Raw genomic sequence first — 19,004 nt, 5'->3', positions numbered from 1 at the left:
GGAAGTGGCGTCAGGTTGCAACATTGTTTCCTGACGTGTTTAGCATGTGTATCAACACACGGGCTCCTTACGTCAAAATGGATAGTTCAGACGACGATTTCTTTCTGACTAAAAGTAGATTTTGCAGTGAAAGCGGAAAATCTGACAGTGAAGATGCATTGGTAATTTTCGGAAAACAAATTTTCACGCAGACGGTCCTATTCTTGCTCATTATGGAGAGCAACTGTCCGACGTGTTCAAAGTGTGGATTCGTAATTCTGAATCCACACTTTACTAAAGATTCGTCGTTCCGAATCCACACTTTGTGACCAGTGTAAGAGATTCGTAGATCCGAATTCACACTTTTAACAATAGTGTGATGTCATAGCAGTGGTTTAAGGGTACCTAATTGGAATCAAATAGAGGTGCTTTGGTACCCCTAAAAGAAACCCAACCCCACAATTCCAATCCCAGAAGTTGTCTGAAGGGCTTTAAAGCTTAACGGTGCAAACTGCTACTTGTCGTATGTTGCGCATTAAAATGGACATCGATGTGAAATCTGTTTTGGTGTTCCAGTAGCCTGGTTTTCATTTTGAATATTCCCCACCAATCTGAGAAGTTACGTTAAAGGGGCACTAGGTCCTGAAATCCCCGAAACTGTTATGTTTTGGATTGTTTACTTAGCCTATTTCAAACATCTGGTTGAAAGGAAACCAACCTAATGTCTTACCGTTCCCGAGAAAAGACGAAAAAAAACAAGCTTGTTTACATCGGACATGACGGAGTACAAATACGTTTTTCATGTCGTTCTCATGTACGCTATACACGTTGTGTGTCTTGGGAACAGCACGCGGTGACCAATCAGCAATGCAAAAAATTGTGGTTTCTTCAACGTCCGCAAAAGGCGAACGCTTTACGCGTACGAATGAAATCACAACTAGCATCCAAACAGCTCGAATTTATGGGGTCGCAAAAGTGGACCCCGAAATTCGTTCTCGCACGCATAATACAGGAATAACACAAAAACGCCCAGTTTTGAAAGGATAGTTGTGTGGATGTTTATATCCTATTTTTAAAAGTTATTTCCGATTATCATCATCTCGTTCAAAGCGCGTTGTGTAGCCCAATTGGGCTGTTCCAGGACCCAGTGTCCCTTTAAGTTGGTTATGGGTTCCCGATCCCATAATTTGGAAGGGCTTCCTGACATCAGCGCCGGGTACTCGGGTACCCAGTTCCTAGTTGGGCATCCTTTCAAAATAGTCCATTTTGTCTCAGTTTCTAGTTAGGCATCCTTTTCAAAGTAGTCCGTTATTTCTCGGTTCGTAGTTGGGCATACTAAAAAAAAATAGTAATTTTTTTACTTGGTTTTATTAATAGAAATGTTTCTGATTGCAGTTAATTCACTTCATTATAAATAAGTATGTATCAGAGTGTATAAGCGTGCCCTGTAAATCTGTTTCCATTTTTTTACAACATTGAAGGTTACAGCAGCAACAGCAGCAGCAGCAGCAGCAACCACCACCACCAGTCCAACCCCAGCAGCAGCAGCAACAGCGCCCTCAGCTGCCGGCACCTGGCCAGGCAGGTGGTACAGGGGGGCCGACGCCCGCTCAGAGCCAGCAGTTGCCGACCAATAATCCTCAGCTCCGACATCTTCTCATGAACCAGCCCCCGGTAAGACAATAGTGCCCTCTATATATCCATGTGAGTTAATAAGCCAATGGCCCGAGATGGGACACACACAACTCATTATGCAAGCAATGGGCCAAGAACGAGTGACGACACCTCCCACAGTCAGGCGCACTTCCTTAACAACGGGTCACGCACGTTCACGCGCATTACGCGTACGTTTACACACGGGATCACAGACGGCAGTTTTACATCCTACGTTTATAGAACATGTTCACAAATTAGTACCTGAAAATGGTTCACTGCCTTTCAGCAGATTGTCACCACACCAGTTACAAACATTCGCTCGTACCCCCCGCCCTGCAAACAGGACGCTGGGATACTCTGATGAATTCACGCTCTGATTGGTTGGATTTTGCTAACCAGTGACCTACGCGTCATCAAGGTTATGACTCAGCAAGGTTTGAAACGGCCGTTAAGACTGATTCATTACTCTTTTATTCCAGTTTAGAGATGTTTTATTTCTCGTTGAAAAGCGTAATAATGTAGGAAATTCTGTAAAACTTATCTGTGTTGTAAATTTACATTTTCTGTCACTCGCTCAGGCTCCGTTTCGAATCATGAACGGTCGGATTGCATTATGCGACGCGCAAAATTTTGTCCACATGGTCCGCAATGAAACAGAAATCACATCCGGTATTGAATGTGCGCAATTCTATAGGAGGTTTTCGGATAGCATTAATATTTGCGCACATTGTCTAAATGCGGTCTTGAACAGCTGCAGCCAGATGCTTTTATACATAGGTCATAGGCCACTTCCTTCACAAGATTCTGTGAAGCTCATCAGAGTATCCCAGCGTCCTGTTTGCAGGGCGGGGGGTACGAGCGAATTACAAACACAGTTGTGCTTATTTCGCTTCAAAGAGGAGAATCAGGCCAATTATGAAACGGATTCACAACAGCTATAGCCAAACAACGGTGTTCTCTGGGCCGTTGCAGTGGCTGTAAACATGCAACCACGGTTGCACCAAATTGCTCTCTGAGTGACGTCACGACTTCGCCAGTTAATACTGCCCTCTGATGTTACTATTTTATTGTTGACTCTAAGAAATTGAAGTGTTTTGCGTAAAGACACAAGAACCGCGCTATGGGCTATATTCAGATTTTTAACTCAACATTCACCAGATAGTTTTTATCCCTACGCTTGTGGTTTTTATTTCATTCAAATGTTCTAGATAAGTTGCTCTTTAGCTGTGTTTTATAACTCAGTTATTCCATACCCAACTCTACTCAGCCCTGCCCCTCCCTACACTACCCTACCCTGTTCCAATGTTTCCCTTATCCTACCCTCTCTTTCCATGCTCTCCTCCCCTTTTCCCTTCTCACCCCCCTCTACCCCTCAATCATACCCTGCCCTATACATTTTGCACATTGCCAGACCCAGCTGTTTCCATCCTGTCCCGTCCTATTTGTCCTCATTTCCTTCCCTAATCACCCCACAGCCCGAAATCCTACTTTACTGCTCCTAGAGTTGTTATGATTGTATAGTAGTAACTGTGTTTTGTATATGTACATGTTATGATATATTTTGGTCTTGTTTTATGTATTTTTTTAATTATTGGATGTACACATATTTTTAATTGTACACTGGGAAATGAAGTTCCATGTAATTTTGAGCATGACAATAAAGAAATCTAATCTAATCTAAACTCAATTCAAAATCTCAGGACCAAGACTAGTCCAACATCAACTGATTTCCTTCATTTCTTTGTTCAGGGAACTGTCCAGCCGGGCTTGCCAGCACAGGGTCAAACTCAACAGCAGCAGCAGCAACAGCAACTGCAGTGGCAGCAACAACAGCAGCAGCAGCAGCAGCAGCAGCAGCCCGCTGTCAATCAACAGCAACAGTTCCGCCTCCAGCAACCACAGCAGCCAATCATGATGCAGCAACAGCAACAGCAGCAGCAGCAGCAGCAGCAAGCACAGGTTCCCCAGCAACAGTTGTCACGGCAACCGGCCCAGGGGCAGCCTGGGATATCAGGCATTGGAGACGAACTCTCACTCTTTGACCTGCTGAAATGAGTTTCTGAATGTATATAAATTTAATATATGTGCATAAATTATGCATATTTAGATTACATATTTGCATATATTGTGGAACTTCATTGTAAGTCTACAATTTGCATACAGTATACCTATTATAAGATCTAGAAATGTAAATTGAATTGTTTGTTGCATCTTGCATTGAGAACACTATGAAAAGCTCAATGATCATCGTCACTTCTATTGTCCTGCCATTTCCATACCACCTCAGCTATTTTTCAAGCAGGTTGTTTTATAGTTTGTGTTTAAAACAATACCATTTGTGTCCATGTTTTTCTACATAGTAACATGAGTTATTGATGCCACATTTTCGTACGATAAATAGAAGTGCCCTTTGATTGCCTTTGTAATTTGGGCAAATTCAACTTATCAAAATATCAATGAATGAATTATGTTTTTTATTATTGGGCCCCCCAAAAAAATAGTCGGTCTCTGGTCAGACCGAAGTTCCGTAATTGATGCGGCAACGCGTTTTGGGGGGTTTTATTGGTGGCTTTTTTTTTTTCAAGCTTGTATTGTACAGACAAGGTGGGTACTATTTTGCTTTTTTGTGTCCTCATTATACATTGGTGTCCTCCATAATTTGCCTTGGTGCAGTTTATCATTTGCCTTGGTGCAATTTCCCCATTCCTTGGTGCTCCTTGGTACAAAAATGTGAGGAGGCGCGGCAATGGAGGGCGCTGTTGTAGCTTCCGTGTTAATTTGAACAAAAAAAAAGGTTGACGCGCATGATTAAAATCGACGCGCGCGCTGACCAGAGACGGAGTATTTTTTTTTTTGGCCTTATTATTTTTTTTTGGGGGGGGGGGATAATTTCATATAAGTTTGGATATAATCAGACCACACACGCACCCTTACCTGTGTTTGTTTTGAGTGTCTGTTTTCTGTTATTTTTAAATATAAAGTTTTCTGGAAATATTTTTATTTTCCAGATCTGTCAGATAAACCTGATCTTTAATGTATTATTGCCGACCTTATTGTCAATAAAAGGTGTTTGTTTTCTCTCAATCTCGAAACAAAATTATTCTGCATTACATTGTCACTTTTATTTTGCAATTTCACTAATTTGAGTCGAAATTGGAATGTCAACCTAATTGGAAAGTATTAAACCAGTTGTAGTTTTATCCCCATCTTTTTTTAGGGGGGGGGGCATTTTTTTAAATAAAAAAATATTAAATTCATGAAGAATGAGAAATGAAGATTCTCCCCAGGTAAAATGTCCAGTTGAAACCAGTTCAACTGGTCCTCAACTGTATTACAAATGTACCAGGTAAAATGTCCTGGCTTTGAACAAGTTTTAGTTGTTAACCTGGTTCAAAACCAGTGGAAAACAACTTGCCATTTCCAGTTCAACTGCCAGTTGAATTGGAATGTTCACTTGAATTCAGATGCGAATTTAAGAAATCCTTCTCTTATACAGGGTGTCTCAAAAAAAGGTAACCCAACTTGAAAGGGTTATTATGGCCAGACTATTTGTGTACAAGCAAGAAGCATGGTATCATCTTAAAGCTGAAGCTGTGCGCTTTTCAATGATACCTTGGGTTACATTCCAGGGTCACGCATCATGGGGCACCATTGTCTTGAAGTTGTGGTGCAAAAATGCAGTTGGTTCACTTTCCTGCTGAACAAAATCGACACAGATTCCCAAACAGGGATCATCATTATGATCCCTGTCTCATGACTTTGTTTTTTGCCCAAAATATGACATCTGTTACACTTAATATTGACCTTTTGCTTCCAAATATTGTGACGTCATCAAACCGGAAGTTGGGTGTTATTATTACATACACCTAATTTCCATATTCCCATCCGTTATTTTTACTTAATGATAAATAAGTGTCCTCCCTTCCCTTTTTTGACTGAAGACGTCATCAAGCCGGAAATAACTTGTACGTGTACCTAAATGTTTACTGAAATTTATCATACCCTTAAAGACGCTTTTGTTTTGTACAAATAATTGGTACTGGGAATGTTAAAGTTCTTGATCCTTTTTTTCTGACATAAGCATATTCATAACTTACCTGGACAGTGTCTGATGAAACTGACCACTCTGCGTTTGTAACAACAAACGCGAAGCTCTATTTTTTTTTATCCATGTCTATGACGCGACAACGGTGAATGGCCGAAGACCCGATATAGAAAGTGCCCGCTGATTGGCCAAAATCTAGAGGTCAAGATGTGGTTGTCTTGCATAATTACTCATATTAGTAGACCATGTGTCTATTACATAGACTAGCCGTGGGTAGTCTGAGGATCAGACATTCAGTTGGCAAAGCCACGGCTGCGGAACGTCTGATTTATCATACTAAACTATTTTCACCGCTGCTTTGTTCGGGCTCTAGAGTCTCTAGGTTTAGATATGGGGAGAAAGATTCGAGCGTAGAAACCAAACAAGCAACTTTTTGGGGGGGGGGGGGGGTTGGGCGGGGGGCGAACCGGCGACTACAAAAAAATCATCCTTGCCACAGCTGGATTAAACTTCCGATGGGTTCAGACCAGTAAATAGACTGCCATACACCTTAGTGGCACTTCCAAAACATTAAAAATACTCACAACTCTCTGAGGTGTTCTGAAATAAGCCTTAATTTTGATGCATGCCCTGAACAGTTCAGGACATGCATCAAATTAAGGCTTATTTCATCATCTTTCATTTTCCGTTAAGTTTCTGGGGGTTAACCAATGACCTTTGGGAGAAATTCCATCTACTAAAAAGATGATCACTCCTAAAAGCAGTCCTGAAGCGCATCGCCATTTTGAAAATGGACGCCTGCGCTCTATTGCAAAATAGAGTAATTTTAGGGCCTAATCATCATCCACATTTCACAGAAATACGAGCTTGCAATACTCTGCAAGGCTTCCAACCTTCTTTTTTTTTTTTTTACAAATCATCAAGTTCACGGCCTTCAAAATGATCTAATACCGGAGAATTTGAGGGCATGCAAATCGTGATTTGGCCGGCGTAGGCAATTTCGGACCGATTTACTGGCCTGCACCCTGACTCTTCCGCCCTTTGCGTCGCTAGCGGTGCAAATAGTAAACCATGGAGTCTACATGTGGGGGTCAGACAAGTCGACCGTTGAGACAACTACTCGGGACAAGTCGACCGTTGAGACAACTCGACCGTTGAGACAACTCGACCGTATGTGCGATAAATGGAAAGACAAGTCGACCGTTGAGACAAGTCGCCTCGCATGTTTTTGGGCCTAGTTTTGGGGATAGTACCGGGGATTTTTGACGGCGGCTAATCTTCGTTTGGGAGTGATGACACATGAGGGTTTTTTTGTTGCATATAACAGAGCCGATCATATAGCGCAGCGTGATTGTTTTTGCCTGGCATGTGCGCCCACTTGGCGCGCCGGTTGTGCCCGCGTGCCGGGCAGGGCCCGATCCTCGCGGGCAGGGCGCGCCGGCCCAACGCGACGGCCACCGGATCGGATCGCCCTCTGTGCATCGAGTATGCCCGCGCCGCGCCCGGGACTGGTCCTGCCACAGATTTTTGCAACTTTTTCCGCTCCACGTGTATACATTCCATTAAGTCGAGCTGTCTCAACGGTCGAGTTGTCCCGAGTCGAGTTGTCTCAACGGTCGACTTGTCTCAACGGTCGACTTGTCTGACATTCCTACATGTAGTTTAGTTATAACGCATATAATGCCAGATAGATATTTCGTCGAGAGGGGGGTACTATTCACGTATGCGCAAAATGCAAAATGGCTTGGTGCCAAAAAAGGAAGTGTCGTCGCACTTTGTACCTTAAAAGGAGCCCGTGGTAGTGAAAGGGATAAAGAAACCCCAAATTCTTTCGCAATATCCCCATTTCATAAACCAACTGAGTTGTGATTGATGCTCGCTCGTGCATGACTCTTGCACCTTTACAAGGCCCCTGGATTGTTGGAAATACGAGGTATATAAAAGGAAGCCTTATCCTGAATGTAACAAAGACAAAATAACAAAACAAGTCCATTCCTCCGACTATGCGATTCTCCTTTCAGACCGAATTCTATGCGTAGATTCCACATCACTGCCCGACCATAAATTTTATAGCAACACAAGTAGGGTATATGTACATGCAAAGTTCTGCAGTAAATATTTCTCGCCTAATTATGAATTCCTGTAGTTTCCTTTGGGCAAATGTGCAGCTCATAAACGTAAATACATAGAGTTGTCTCGATTTGTTTTGCTCGTTGGGCCAATGAAACACTCCAAATACCATCTCAGCTCCACTGGGGAATATACAGCTCGATGCTGCCATTTCGGCGCAAGGCAGCTAATAAATCAACCACAAATATCAACTCTGCCCTCACAGGTACCCATTTACTCCTGGGTGGGGAGAAGCAATGAGTGACAAAGTGCCTTGCCCAAGGGCACAAGCACCACATCCCCAAGCTGGACTCGAACCCACAACCTGCAGAATTACCTGCAGACCACGAATTCAATTGCTTCAGACCATGAGGCCACGACACTCCACACATGTACTCCACATAATTATGCTACGTATGTTACATGCACTTTATTTGTTACATGTACTTTATACCAATGTAATTTTTTTTATTAAATGGAGCCAGCCACATATTTTTAAAATAATTGGTTTTTTTTTCTAATTCGGTCATTTTCTTTTTGGCTCACCCTGTGTAATTATTTAAGCATTAAATATACAACTCATCATCCCAAAACTATTAACACCTTGACCTTGAGTTTATTATTCATAAGGAGAATTGGCGAATATAAGATTTAACAATAAGAAGAAAAAGAAACAAACTTAATATAATACATTTTCACTGTGGGTCCTTTTCTTAAGTGGTGCAAAACTGTTCAGATAAGCGTTACAAATTGAAAATAAGCAAGTTACTTTTATCAAGTGTACTCGTATTAAGGTCTGGGTATCACTAGTTAAAATAAAAGAAAGCTACACGATAAACGTAATGCATCAAAGATTTCGAAGCTATCAGGGTTTTGTGAAATCCAATGTTGTTAAATCCCACAGAAGGTAGCACTTAATGACCAGCTATAAAATCAAACTTAAGCTATCAAAATTATGGCACGAGCTTTCGTAGCTACCGTGACAGCTAACTCATCAGATGAACATTTTTGTTGTAATAAAAGAATATTCAGGATATGATACGAAACAATTACGTATTTATATATACAGGCAAACAGTGAAACTTCGTGTTCCCTACATGCCATTATGTTTGCTTGAAAATTAAATCTGGCAGATTGCCTGAACTTTATGCTATAGCGTATCGATACGAAATGTACCGGCCCTTTTGGACACGGTGGGAATATACCCTTTAAGCCCCCAAAGACATACTTGTAATTACACATTAGGAGTGCCTGATGTGTCTGATCCGTGATTGCTGCACTGTAGATCCTCGCAGTCGGTTATTGAGACGATGGGGACGGTGCAACTTCCAGTTAGCTGCAGGTCGTCTATAGTATCGCTCTCCACCGCATTGACCAGCTCACTGACCATTGTGTCCAGATTGACAGCTTGTGCGTCTGGTGCTTGAGTGAGGTTGAGAGACACAATATCTGTGATCAGGATGTTGATTTCCACCGGTCCAGATCCAGCGTTCACGGTTTCCGACGCATTGAAGAAAATTGGGAACCAGTCCAGGGCGCGGTTATACCAGCCTTGTATCTGTGCAATTGTTTCGATTATCTCTCTATATAGTTCTATAAGCGGTCGGAGACAGTCGCCGACGAACCGAACTGTGAGTTTTATCATTTTGATGAGTTCATTTTTTAGAAACCTCTCCCCACACTTTAACAATGTTTGGAACATGCCTTTGAGAGTTTCAAGTGTGTCGGTGCGGAGACTTCTCTTAATGGTCCAGATCACTTTCGATTTCTGCGTGCAGCTTAGGCTGCAAATCCCCGGAGCATCAGGGGCGGGTTCCGTATAGCAACCGGTGTGAGAAGCAAAGCCGATGTCTCTGATCTGCTTACAGGTGGGGCTGTTCCAGGGACGCAAGAGCGGGACCAAAGCCACCTGCAGACACACGCGAACCGCATCGATCCACTTGGCGGTCTCCTGGTTGAACGTCTGTTTTTTCTCGGCGAACAGTTCGCAGAAATGTTTGCCGTATGCAATAGCGTAGTCGTATCTAGTGTTCTTACACGGTCGTGCCCTTTCCAGACACTCCTCGTACCACAAACACTGTCGAATCTTGTCATTGTCCTGTGGATCGTAACACCATGCATCTACATTTACCGCAGCGACTCCAGTACCATCACACTGGCAGTTGTTGGTCAGGAAACCTTCGGGTAAACATGTGTGTTCATCTGAACACTTGTAGTAGCATGTCTTGTGGTTGTTGCTGCATTGATCTGTACCCTTGGATTTTGCGCTGAGGTAGGAACTGGAGACACAAGTGTACCATTTCGAATTGCTACACCTAGTCTTACCCACCTTGCAGTGGCACGTCTTACAGTGGCATGGTGGTGCACAATAAAGTAGCAAAGCTCCTGCTACCAAAAAGCACAGACCGATAAAACGCGACATGTTTGCCTTTTTTCGAGTCCGAGTCACAACACCCATATGTTGATTCGGCCAGCAACCATCGAGGTTTTATAGAACTGGAAAACGATAGACTTGATCTGAGTCGTCTGGGTTTTTTTTCAAATGCAGGATTTGTCACAGGAGACTTGCGTTTTGGTCAAGCATCATAAAAGGTACGATAACAAATCTTGGAGCAACTTTCCCCCAGACTGCTGTATTTAGTTGGGAACTGTATGTATTCAGAAGTAAGTCTCTACAGTTGATTATTTGCTTCCGGTTCCAAGTTCCATGTGTTACCCGGCCCCTTGGCATTCTGTTCAAGCCTGATTTCAAAACAAACGACTGTAACAAGTTTAGTAAACCAGCGGGTTAGTGCCCAATGGACCGATCCAGTAAGCCCCTCCCACTGCGCACTGGGCAAATTAACACGTGCTCTTCTCCAATGCCACACTGCATTTTCCTGCCGCGCGCATCATACGCGCGTGCACGCATGTCGGACTTTTGTGCACGCATGTCGGACATAAATCACGGCTGTGATTGGTCAGAATACCATGGGGCGGTGCTTACTGGATCGGTCCATTCGGCTCGAAGTGTGACACCTTTTCAGTTTAAACCACGCCCACTGGCATAAGAAGCGTTGGAACCATTGGAACCATTGGAACCGGAAAATAACGCAACTCGATCGTACAATGGGCGCTCTTTTTATTCTATATCTTTGGCGCTAGTTATCAGTGGTGCGCGCACGTGTATGACGTTTTATAAAACGAACCGGTGTAGCGTGAATATCCGACTCCGTGGAATATGGACTCGTTGGTAGTACTGCGCATGCATAAGTTGACAATAGGCCTATTCATATGCCTATATATTGGAGAGTGACTTGTCACGTGAGAGGGATTAACCAATAATAGGGAAAATGAGTCCGATTTTCATTTGACACCGGGTTGGTAAATATAAGTGACTGCGTCGTACACGCGCGCGTATCACTATCACTAGCGCCCATTGGCTAAACCGCCACGCCACTTTATGCTTCGCTCCGTATGCAGTGGGCGTGGTTTAAAGTCAAACTTACTTGACTTTTCGGTGGTATCAGTAGCAGCATGATCTTTCTCAAAGGCAAAATAGCATGGGAATAATAACAGGACTTACGGAGAAGAACGAAGAGGAAACAAAATCTATTGCGGAGGATTCGTGATTATAAAGAAGACCTTGTACTCAAAACCCCGATCAGCGAGTTTTATTTCCCTTCCTATATTTTCTAAGTCTTGGGAAAGTTTTCCTGTTAGGTGTTTTTTTCGAAACTGAAAGTTGTGGATAAAGTACAATGGGTAGTACTAATGTAAAGCGTAATTGAGCACTGTTGACAATAAGGAAAGCAAGCTGTATCGGCTATTCGACGTGCACGACAAGCCATCAGACAACTGAATATTGTTGTAAGTTTTTTTACACGTATTAAAAAAGAATTCTTTGGCAATATCACCTGTTTCGAAAACCAACCGAGTTATGATAGATGTTTTCTCGTGCATGACTCTTGCACCTTTACAAGGCCCCTGGATTGTTGGAAATACGAGGTATATAAAAGGAAGCCTTATCCTGAATGTAACAAAGACAAAATAACAAAAAAAGTCCATTCCTCCGACTATGCGATTCTGCTTTCAGACCGAATTCTACGCGTAGATTCCACATCACTGCCTGACCATAAATTTTTAGACCAAAACAAGTGGGGTACATGTACATGCAAAGTTCAAAATATTTCTGCAGTAAATATTTATTACTTCCTGTAGTTTCCTTGGGGCAATGTGCAGCTCATAAACGTAAATTCATAGAGTTGTCTAAATTTGTGTTGGACAGTTAAATAATTATGATACCAAACTAAAAGAACGTGATTTACTGCACATGGTGAGCTAGTTTTATAACAAAAAATGTCCCTTTGGATACGTTCTTGTCTTCCACAAAAAAAACGAAAAAGGTTACGAAATTTTTCTCTTCGGCCAACATTTGGTCTAGGTATGGACCACAGTTTCTCTGACATTCAGCCATATATGCAAATGATACAGGCCTTTCTTTGTGATCTCTAAAACACCACCAACACGATGTTCAGAATAAGTCTTTTGCTATTAACACAATGGCAACAATGGGCCTAGCCTCTTGACAAAGAAGGGCCCATACGTTTACCACAAAATATAACTACCCTTATTTAAAAAAAAAAAAAAAAAAGCAATCAAAATCAATTCAATATTTAACAAAAATTGTTTATAACAATTCGGAAAGATGTTTATGAAAGTTTGTAAAAGGAGAAAAAATATGTGCAGTAATGTTATAGTCACGTGGTATTTTTAAGCTGTGGCAGGGATAATTTTGATCGGTTTCATGCAAGACTGTCATAAAAGACTTCTGGCTGCACCATCAGAGCTTACTGTGCACAGTCGCTCTTGTTGAGTGGTCGGGCACAACCCGACCTCTCTCTCTCTTATTGTTCTGATAAATCTTTCTCTTTTTTTGGGACAATACTTCTCCGCGGGTTTTCTCCTAAACGGTATATGGTATGAACTTGTAACTTTCCACATATATCGGCCTTCATCCCTAGTGGTGCATATTACTCTGACGTCATGATGACGTCATCGGGTGTCAAATTTCAAGCAATTTTCCTTGGAAATATGACGATATTCTTTCACCTATAACTCTTGAACAAAGTAATCAATTATTTTTCAACCTTGTAATCAGATAGACCATGATTGATTGGTGAGCATTTTTTGTGCGTTCAAAATGAAGACTTTAGCCTGAAACCAAAAATAAGCAACCTTTATTCCAAACGGTGTGAACATGTACCATGTAACGAAGATGTTACGTTATCATGACGTTATCAGGTATCAAATTACAAGCGATCTAAGGGCAAATTTTGACGAAATAGTTTGCGCTATATCTTACGAACTAAATGGAGTATCGTGTTCGTTTTTTCGTGATGTTGTAGACCATGCCGTGCGAAACATTTCTTGCCCCCGGACACAAATTTTGCTTGACCTTCACTTCCGGTGTTACCGGAAGTGAAATGAAAACCGAATATAACTCAAAGGCGGGAGCATTGCTTGACCTTCACTTCCGGTGTTACCGGAAGTGAAATGAAAACCGAATATAACTCAAAGGCGGGAGCATTTTACTACACACTTATAAATTATGAAAGTGTTAAGTGAGGAATGTCGGACACCAAAAAACAGTGTAATGACGTCATCATCCGAAAGGGCGCGCCCCTAGCGGCACATAAAATAGAGTTTGCATTCTTTAATTTTAAATCCATCCCTCTAAATGTTACCAAGTCGCCCCCTTGATATTCTCTGATTAACCACAGATAACTTGGCAAGGTTTCAAATTTATGACGTCATCAGACCGGAAGTTACTTCTATGAGAATTTGAAAAGTATCATATTTTTTATTTTATTCTATCATTTGATCCCTGTCATATCTTCGTAGTGGAAATAATGATATCCATTACAATGTTCACCTTTGGATCTCTAATGCTGTCATCTCTAATGACGTCATCAAACCAGAAATAACTTTTTTTGCGCACACGGAAGGTTTACTGAAATTTATCAAACCGTTAAAGATACATTTTTGTAACAATAATTGATTGAACCGGAAGGGATTTACTTTCGTGATCGTTTGTTTTACAAAAACATGTATAACTGCATGGGCAGTGTAAAATGAAAAGGCTGTCCGCCCGACCACTCTGCGTTTGTAACTCAACAAACGCGAAGCTCTAGTTTAAATTTAATTCTATCATTTGATCCATGTCGTATATCTTAGCCCAAATAACGATACCATTACAATGTCCACCTTTTGCTTCCAAAAACTGTGACGTCATCAAACCGGAAGTTCGGTGTTATGAATACATACATTTATATTTTCCAAATTTTCATACGTTATTTAACTGCACAATGAACATCCACTCCGAATTAAATCAGTATTCACTTCCCGTTTTTGACTAATGACGTTATCAAGCCAGAAATAACTTGTATGTGTACATAGAATGTCTATACCGTTAAAGATGCATTTTTTAAACAAAATAATTGATTGTCCTGGGAAGGATTTAATTTAGTGATCCTTTGTTTTTACATACAAATATTCATAACTTACCTGGACATTTGTTTCATAAAATACTTGTCTACCCGACCACTCTGCGTTTGTAACAACAAACGCGAATCTCTAGTTTCTATTTCTTCGTATCTAGACATCGCCGGGCCGCGAAATTGTTTTCCCCAAACGAGATCGGATAATATCAAAAGAGGGCGCTCTCTGTGTTATGCATATTCATGATGTCCAGGGTTTTTGAGATTAAATAACAAGGAATATTTAATGGTTATCAAATCACCGACGATTGGCACCTGATTCATGGACTGGTTGAAAGTGATCCGAGTTCGAATATCAGTGAACATTTTTCACTTCTTCTCATTTTACCTTTTAAATAACTTAGGAAAGAACGTTTTTCGCAAGACGTAAAGCCTGTCCTCGGTTTGTGTTGTAGAGAACAAGGCATTACATATGCATGTAATGGACCAATGGGAAGCGGATGTCGTTTGGGAAAAATAAAGACTCGCTGCCGTACTTCGTGTGCTGAAAAACATTCTCCATCGTCTCTACAGGAAATCGTAGTGTACTGGTATACGCATGCGCCTTTTGAAAAAATCCCAGTGCGGTTGAGTGAATTGAACGTACACCGATCCTGACAATGACATCATGGGCGTCGCCAGGATTTTTTCTAGAGCGGGGCAAAGCACAATTTCTCCGAAAATCCCTATACAAAAAATTGTCCAGCATTTTCCCGATTGATCATATTTTCGAGGGTGGGCAGGGACATTTTGCCCCCCCCCCCTCCTAACCCATTAAATTAACAATATGCCGATTGCGCGCCTCTTTGTCTTCTTTTTCCCCCTCCCTTTTTTCTCCTTTTTTTGTCTTCTCTGTTTTTTTGCTTGTCGGGGGAAGGGGGCAAGCGCCCCCATGCCCCCCTTCCACTCGCGACGACCATGAATGACATCATAATCTGGTCTTTGATATGATGAAAACAAATGTTGCATTTTTTGGACCGAGAAAGATTTATTAAAAATTAATCTGTGGCCTAGGGAATGTTCAAATAAAATGGAAATTACTACTGGCATGACTGGTGTATTATTATTTGGGGTATGGTATCTTCCGATATCCGTCAAGAATTCAATGCATTTGTTTGCGGTCATGGAATGACGCCCCATAGGGTTAGGGCTAGGGTTAGGTTCAGCCAACTTGAACCAGTGTAACTACACAGTATTATTGCATCGGACCAATGGGACCGTCGGCCCGGACCAATGGGACCGTCGGCCCGGACCAATGGGACGTCGGACCAATGGCACTTCGGACTACGTAACCTTTGTTGCGTCCTTGGGCAAGCCACTTCATCCCCACTTGCCTCTCTCCACCCAGGAGTCAATGGGTACCGGCATTAGCTGGGGAGTAGTAACCTGCGATGGACTAGCATCCCGTCCAGGGGGATTAGAAATATTCCCAGTCATTTCATGCTACCGAAACCGGAGATAAACGCCGGCCTGATGGGCCACATTGGCTCGTGACAGACTTTACTTACTTTAAAAAAAAATAACAATCAAAATAATAAAAAGACAAATATAGAAAATTTACAACAGAAAAATTGTGGTTGTCAAGTCATTAAAAAAGTCGGTCTTCCATACATGCAATAATTATGCAAACGACAAATGCTCAAATTTAAAAGTCTCCTTTTTCTCAAAAAATGTTCTTTGATTCGTGATACATAGCATTTTACCAAATAGGGCCGTATGGTTTTGCAGCAATGAATCACATCATAACTCGCATCCAGGTTTCTTAGCCTAATTGTTGTTGTCACCAACAACCAAAAATAATACGGCCCAATGCTTGCCCCCACGCATGGAACCCGCTTTATTGAAGGGTCACGTTCGTGTATTGGGAGGATTATCATTCACACGCGTGAATGCGAATCTGAAAACTTCCCACGGCAATGACTACTTTTACGGAAGAAAAGCAATCCATCATAACCAAGTGAGATCAAAGAAAGTCGTCGCCTGAAATTCCCCTCGCAGTTTAGGTTTAACAATAAAGCAAACTTGTCCTTTTGGTTTGACAGCACTTAATTCACGATCCGGGTGGTACAGCTAAAAATAAATTTTGTATAGGCTATTAAAGATTCAGAAACTCCAGACAAACAATTTTGTGAAATGGTTTACAGTTATGGTTACGAGAAAAAAGGACGGCGTGCAGGGTTGAATTTGTGTAGGCTTAGGCCTTTTCACGCTACCTTGGTAACACGCAGGCGTTTATGGTAAACATACATGTTTATATATAAACGCAGTGCATGTTACCAAGGTGGCCTGAATAGTAGGATTTATTTTTTAGAGATGTGTGATGGAAACACAAGACCGATTTTTTTTATGATAGAAACACACATTGTAAATATACTTTTTGAATTATGAAAATTTGTGTAAAAAAGGAGAAAGATTGCAAATTGCAAAGACTAAACAATTAATGAATTGGAGAAGTGCTGGCTATGCGCTAATACATGTATTTTGATAGTCCTTCTGGTCCCACTTGTGGAAATTTGGGGGCGAAAGGGGGAGGCTGGACACACCAGATGACGTTAGGGGGCTGTTCATGGTATATATATAGGTTTTCCCAGCCACTTTCCTAAAATGTTCATTAACATCCGAAAATCGGTCATTCATTTTCGTCTGAATTTGATAATCGCTCTGAACACGCGTTTCGTGCATTTTCGCTATCAGAGCATTCGATTTCATTTCCATTCAATCAATTAAGTGATTGAGCAGCACATTTCGCTTATGCTCATGCAGACTCGTTTACAAGGCTTCCTTTTCGCTTTTAGAGGGCGATTTCAAACATTGGCATTCTATTTCACTTTTAGCTTAATGCTATATGATGCAATCTGCTATTTGAATGAGAAAAACGTACTTTATATTGCACATTCACGAAATTGTATGTCAGAACTCTGCGCGAAAAGGCATGCTTGCGTAAATGAATGCACAGGTAACGTAATTGGCCGTCGTTTCTCAAAACCGTATGCACGGACAATGAAAACGATTGAACTTTCGTTGAATTGAAGTGGTATTAAAGACGTGCACTCAAATTCAGACGAAAATGAATGACCGATTTTCAGAAGTGAATGAACATTTTAGGAAATTGGCCGGGAAAACCTATAGGCCCTATTAACCATTTTTTTTTCAAAGCCGAAGCCAGATACGAAACCGAGAATTATGGGAAATGGCCTTTGTGGGGGTTCATTCGACTTCTAGTCAAGCCGAAACGACCCGAAACGAAGCCAGAGTTTCAAAAATCCCCCTAGAAGCCTCAAAATATTCTATATTAGAGAGTTCTGAGCGCCGTAAAATGTAGGAATTGAAGAGATATGGTAATGAACCTCTGGCCCGGACTTGGGGCTTCCAATTCTGAGCATTTTGGATGAGTAGTGGGCTCGAAAGTGGCGCTAGTTTGCCATGTTGTGGAGGGATCGTTTTTCAAGATGGCTACTTTTCCGCTTTGGGGAAAATAGGGGTCGTCTTCTTTGGGTGAGAATATCTCGAAAAGTGAATGGTCAACCCACCAAAAAATGAAAAGAAAACGAAAGATGAGATGTTGATCATCATTTTTCTGTGCAGCTTGAATGCCTGTGAGAGTTCTGAGTATTTTTAAAAGAATTGTAAAGTATGGGCATTTAGCACTAGTGTCAATGGGAATTTATTTGCAGGGTTGCGTCCTATGAAGAATAACAAAGATGGCCGTTTTGCGCATGCGCTGTGCTGCGGCAGTGTTTTTTTTTCAGTGGGCGGAACCTACGAGGGGAAAAAAGTGTTTTAAAGGTATCAACAAGGGTTTTTCCGTAACGGATTCTCCCAAATCGTAAGGGAGCAGTAGGCCATCAGCCGATTACAACAATTGCTAGTTTAAAAAAAGGGGGGGGGGGGGGGCATTTTGAGCTTAAAAGTAGCTGAAACTCAATTTACTGTCGCTGGGGGCGCTCTACAGCTTAGCAGGGGCAAAAAAAGTCATATTTTCGGGCCTATAATAGACCGCTTGCAGACGCGATCGATAATCAAAGTGACGCGCGAAGGTGCGCGACGCCATGTTGTGGGACAAAAAGTGCATGGATAGATATACGCTTGTCCCACAACATGGCGTCTCGCGCCTTCGCGCGTCCATTATCGAACGCGTCTGCAAGCGGTCTATATCGACGGCTCGGATAATTTTGTTCTTTCAATTTTTTTCTTCAAAATATTGACTTTGGAGATATTCTACTTCACCTGAAAGTGGTTTTGTGTTACAATTTAAAAGTTACCTGCTATTATAGGCTGCACACCGGTAAATAGGCCTAAATCCATCCGCCGAGCTCATGAATGAAAGTTATACCCTCAAAATATTCTATATTAGAGAGTTCTTAGCGCCGTCAAGTGGGGGAATTGAAAAGATATGGTAGTGAACCTAGCTCTGGCCCGGACTTGGGGCTTCCAATGCTGAGAATTTTGGATGCTATTGGGCTCGAAAGTGGCGCTATTTTGCCATGTTGTGGAGGGATCGTTTTCCTAGATGGCTACTTTTCCGCTTTGGGAAAAATAGGGGTCGTCTTCTTTGGGAGAGAATATCTCGAAAAGTTAAAGGTCAACCCACCAAAAAAATGAAAAGAAAACGAAAGATGAGATGTTGATCATCATCGTTCTGTGCAGCTTGAATACCTGTGAGAGTTCTGAGTATTTTTAAAAGAATTTTGAAGTAT

General features: G+C 41.8%; 1 protein-coding gene across 1 annotated transcript in view; it reads left to right on the top strand.

The window, feature by feature from the left end:
- LOC119735015 (mediator of RNA polymerase II transcription subunit 25-like) overlaps positions 1-4,122 on the top strand; it is a 46,732-nt gene extending 42,610 nt beyond the window's left edge. Inside the window, 2 exon segments of the mRNA XM_038208733.1 lie at positions 1,492-1,653; positions 3,385-4,122. Coding sequence (XP_038064661.1) covers positions 1,492-1,653; positions 3,385-3,690 — 468 coding nt within the window. The 3' untranslated portion in view covers positions 3,691-4,122.
- The last annotated feature ends 14,882 nt before the right edge of the window (positions 4,123-19,004 follow it).

The sequence above is a fragment of the Patiria miniata genome, unplaced genomic scaffold, assembly GCF_015706575.1.
Source record: "Patiria miniata isolate m_02_andy unplaced genomic scaffold, ASM1570657v1 HiC_scaffold_1, whole genome shotgun sequence".
In the NCBI taxonomy this organism is placed as follows: domain Eukaryota; kingdom Metazoa; phylum Echinodermata; class Asteroidea; order Valvatida; family Asterinidae; genus Patiria; species Patiria miniata.
The sequence above is the reverse complement of the archived record's forward strand: the minus strand, read 5'-3'. Positions and strand labels throughout refer to the sequence as shown.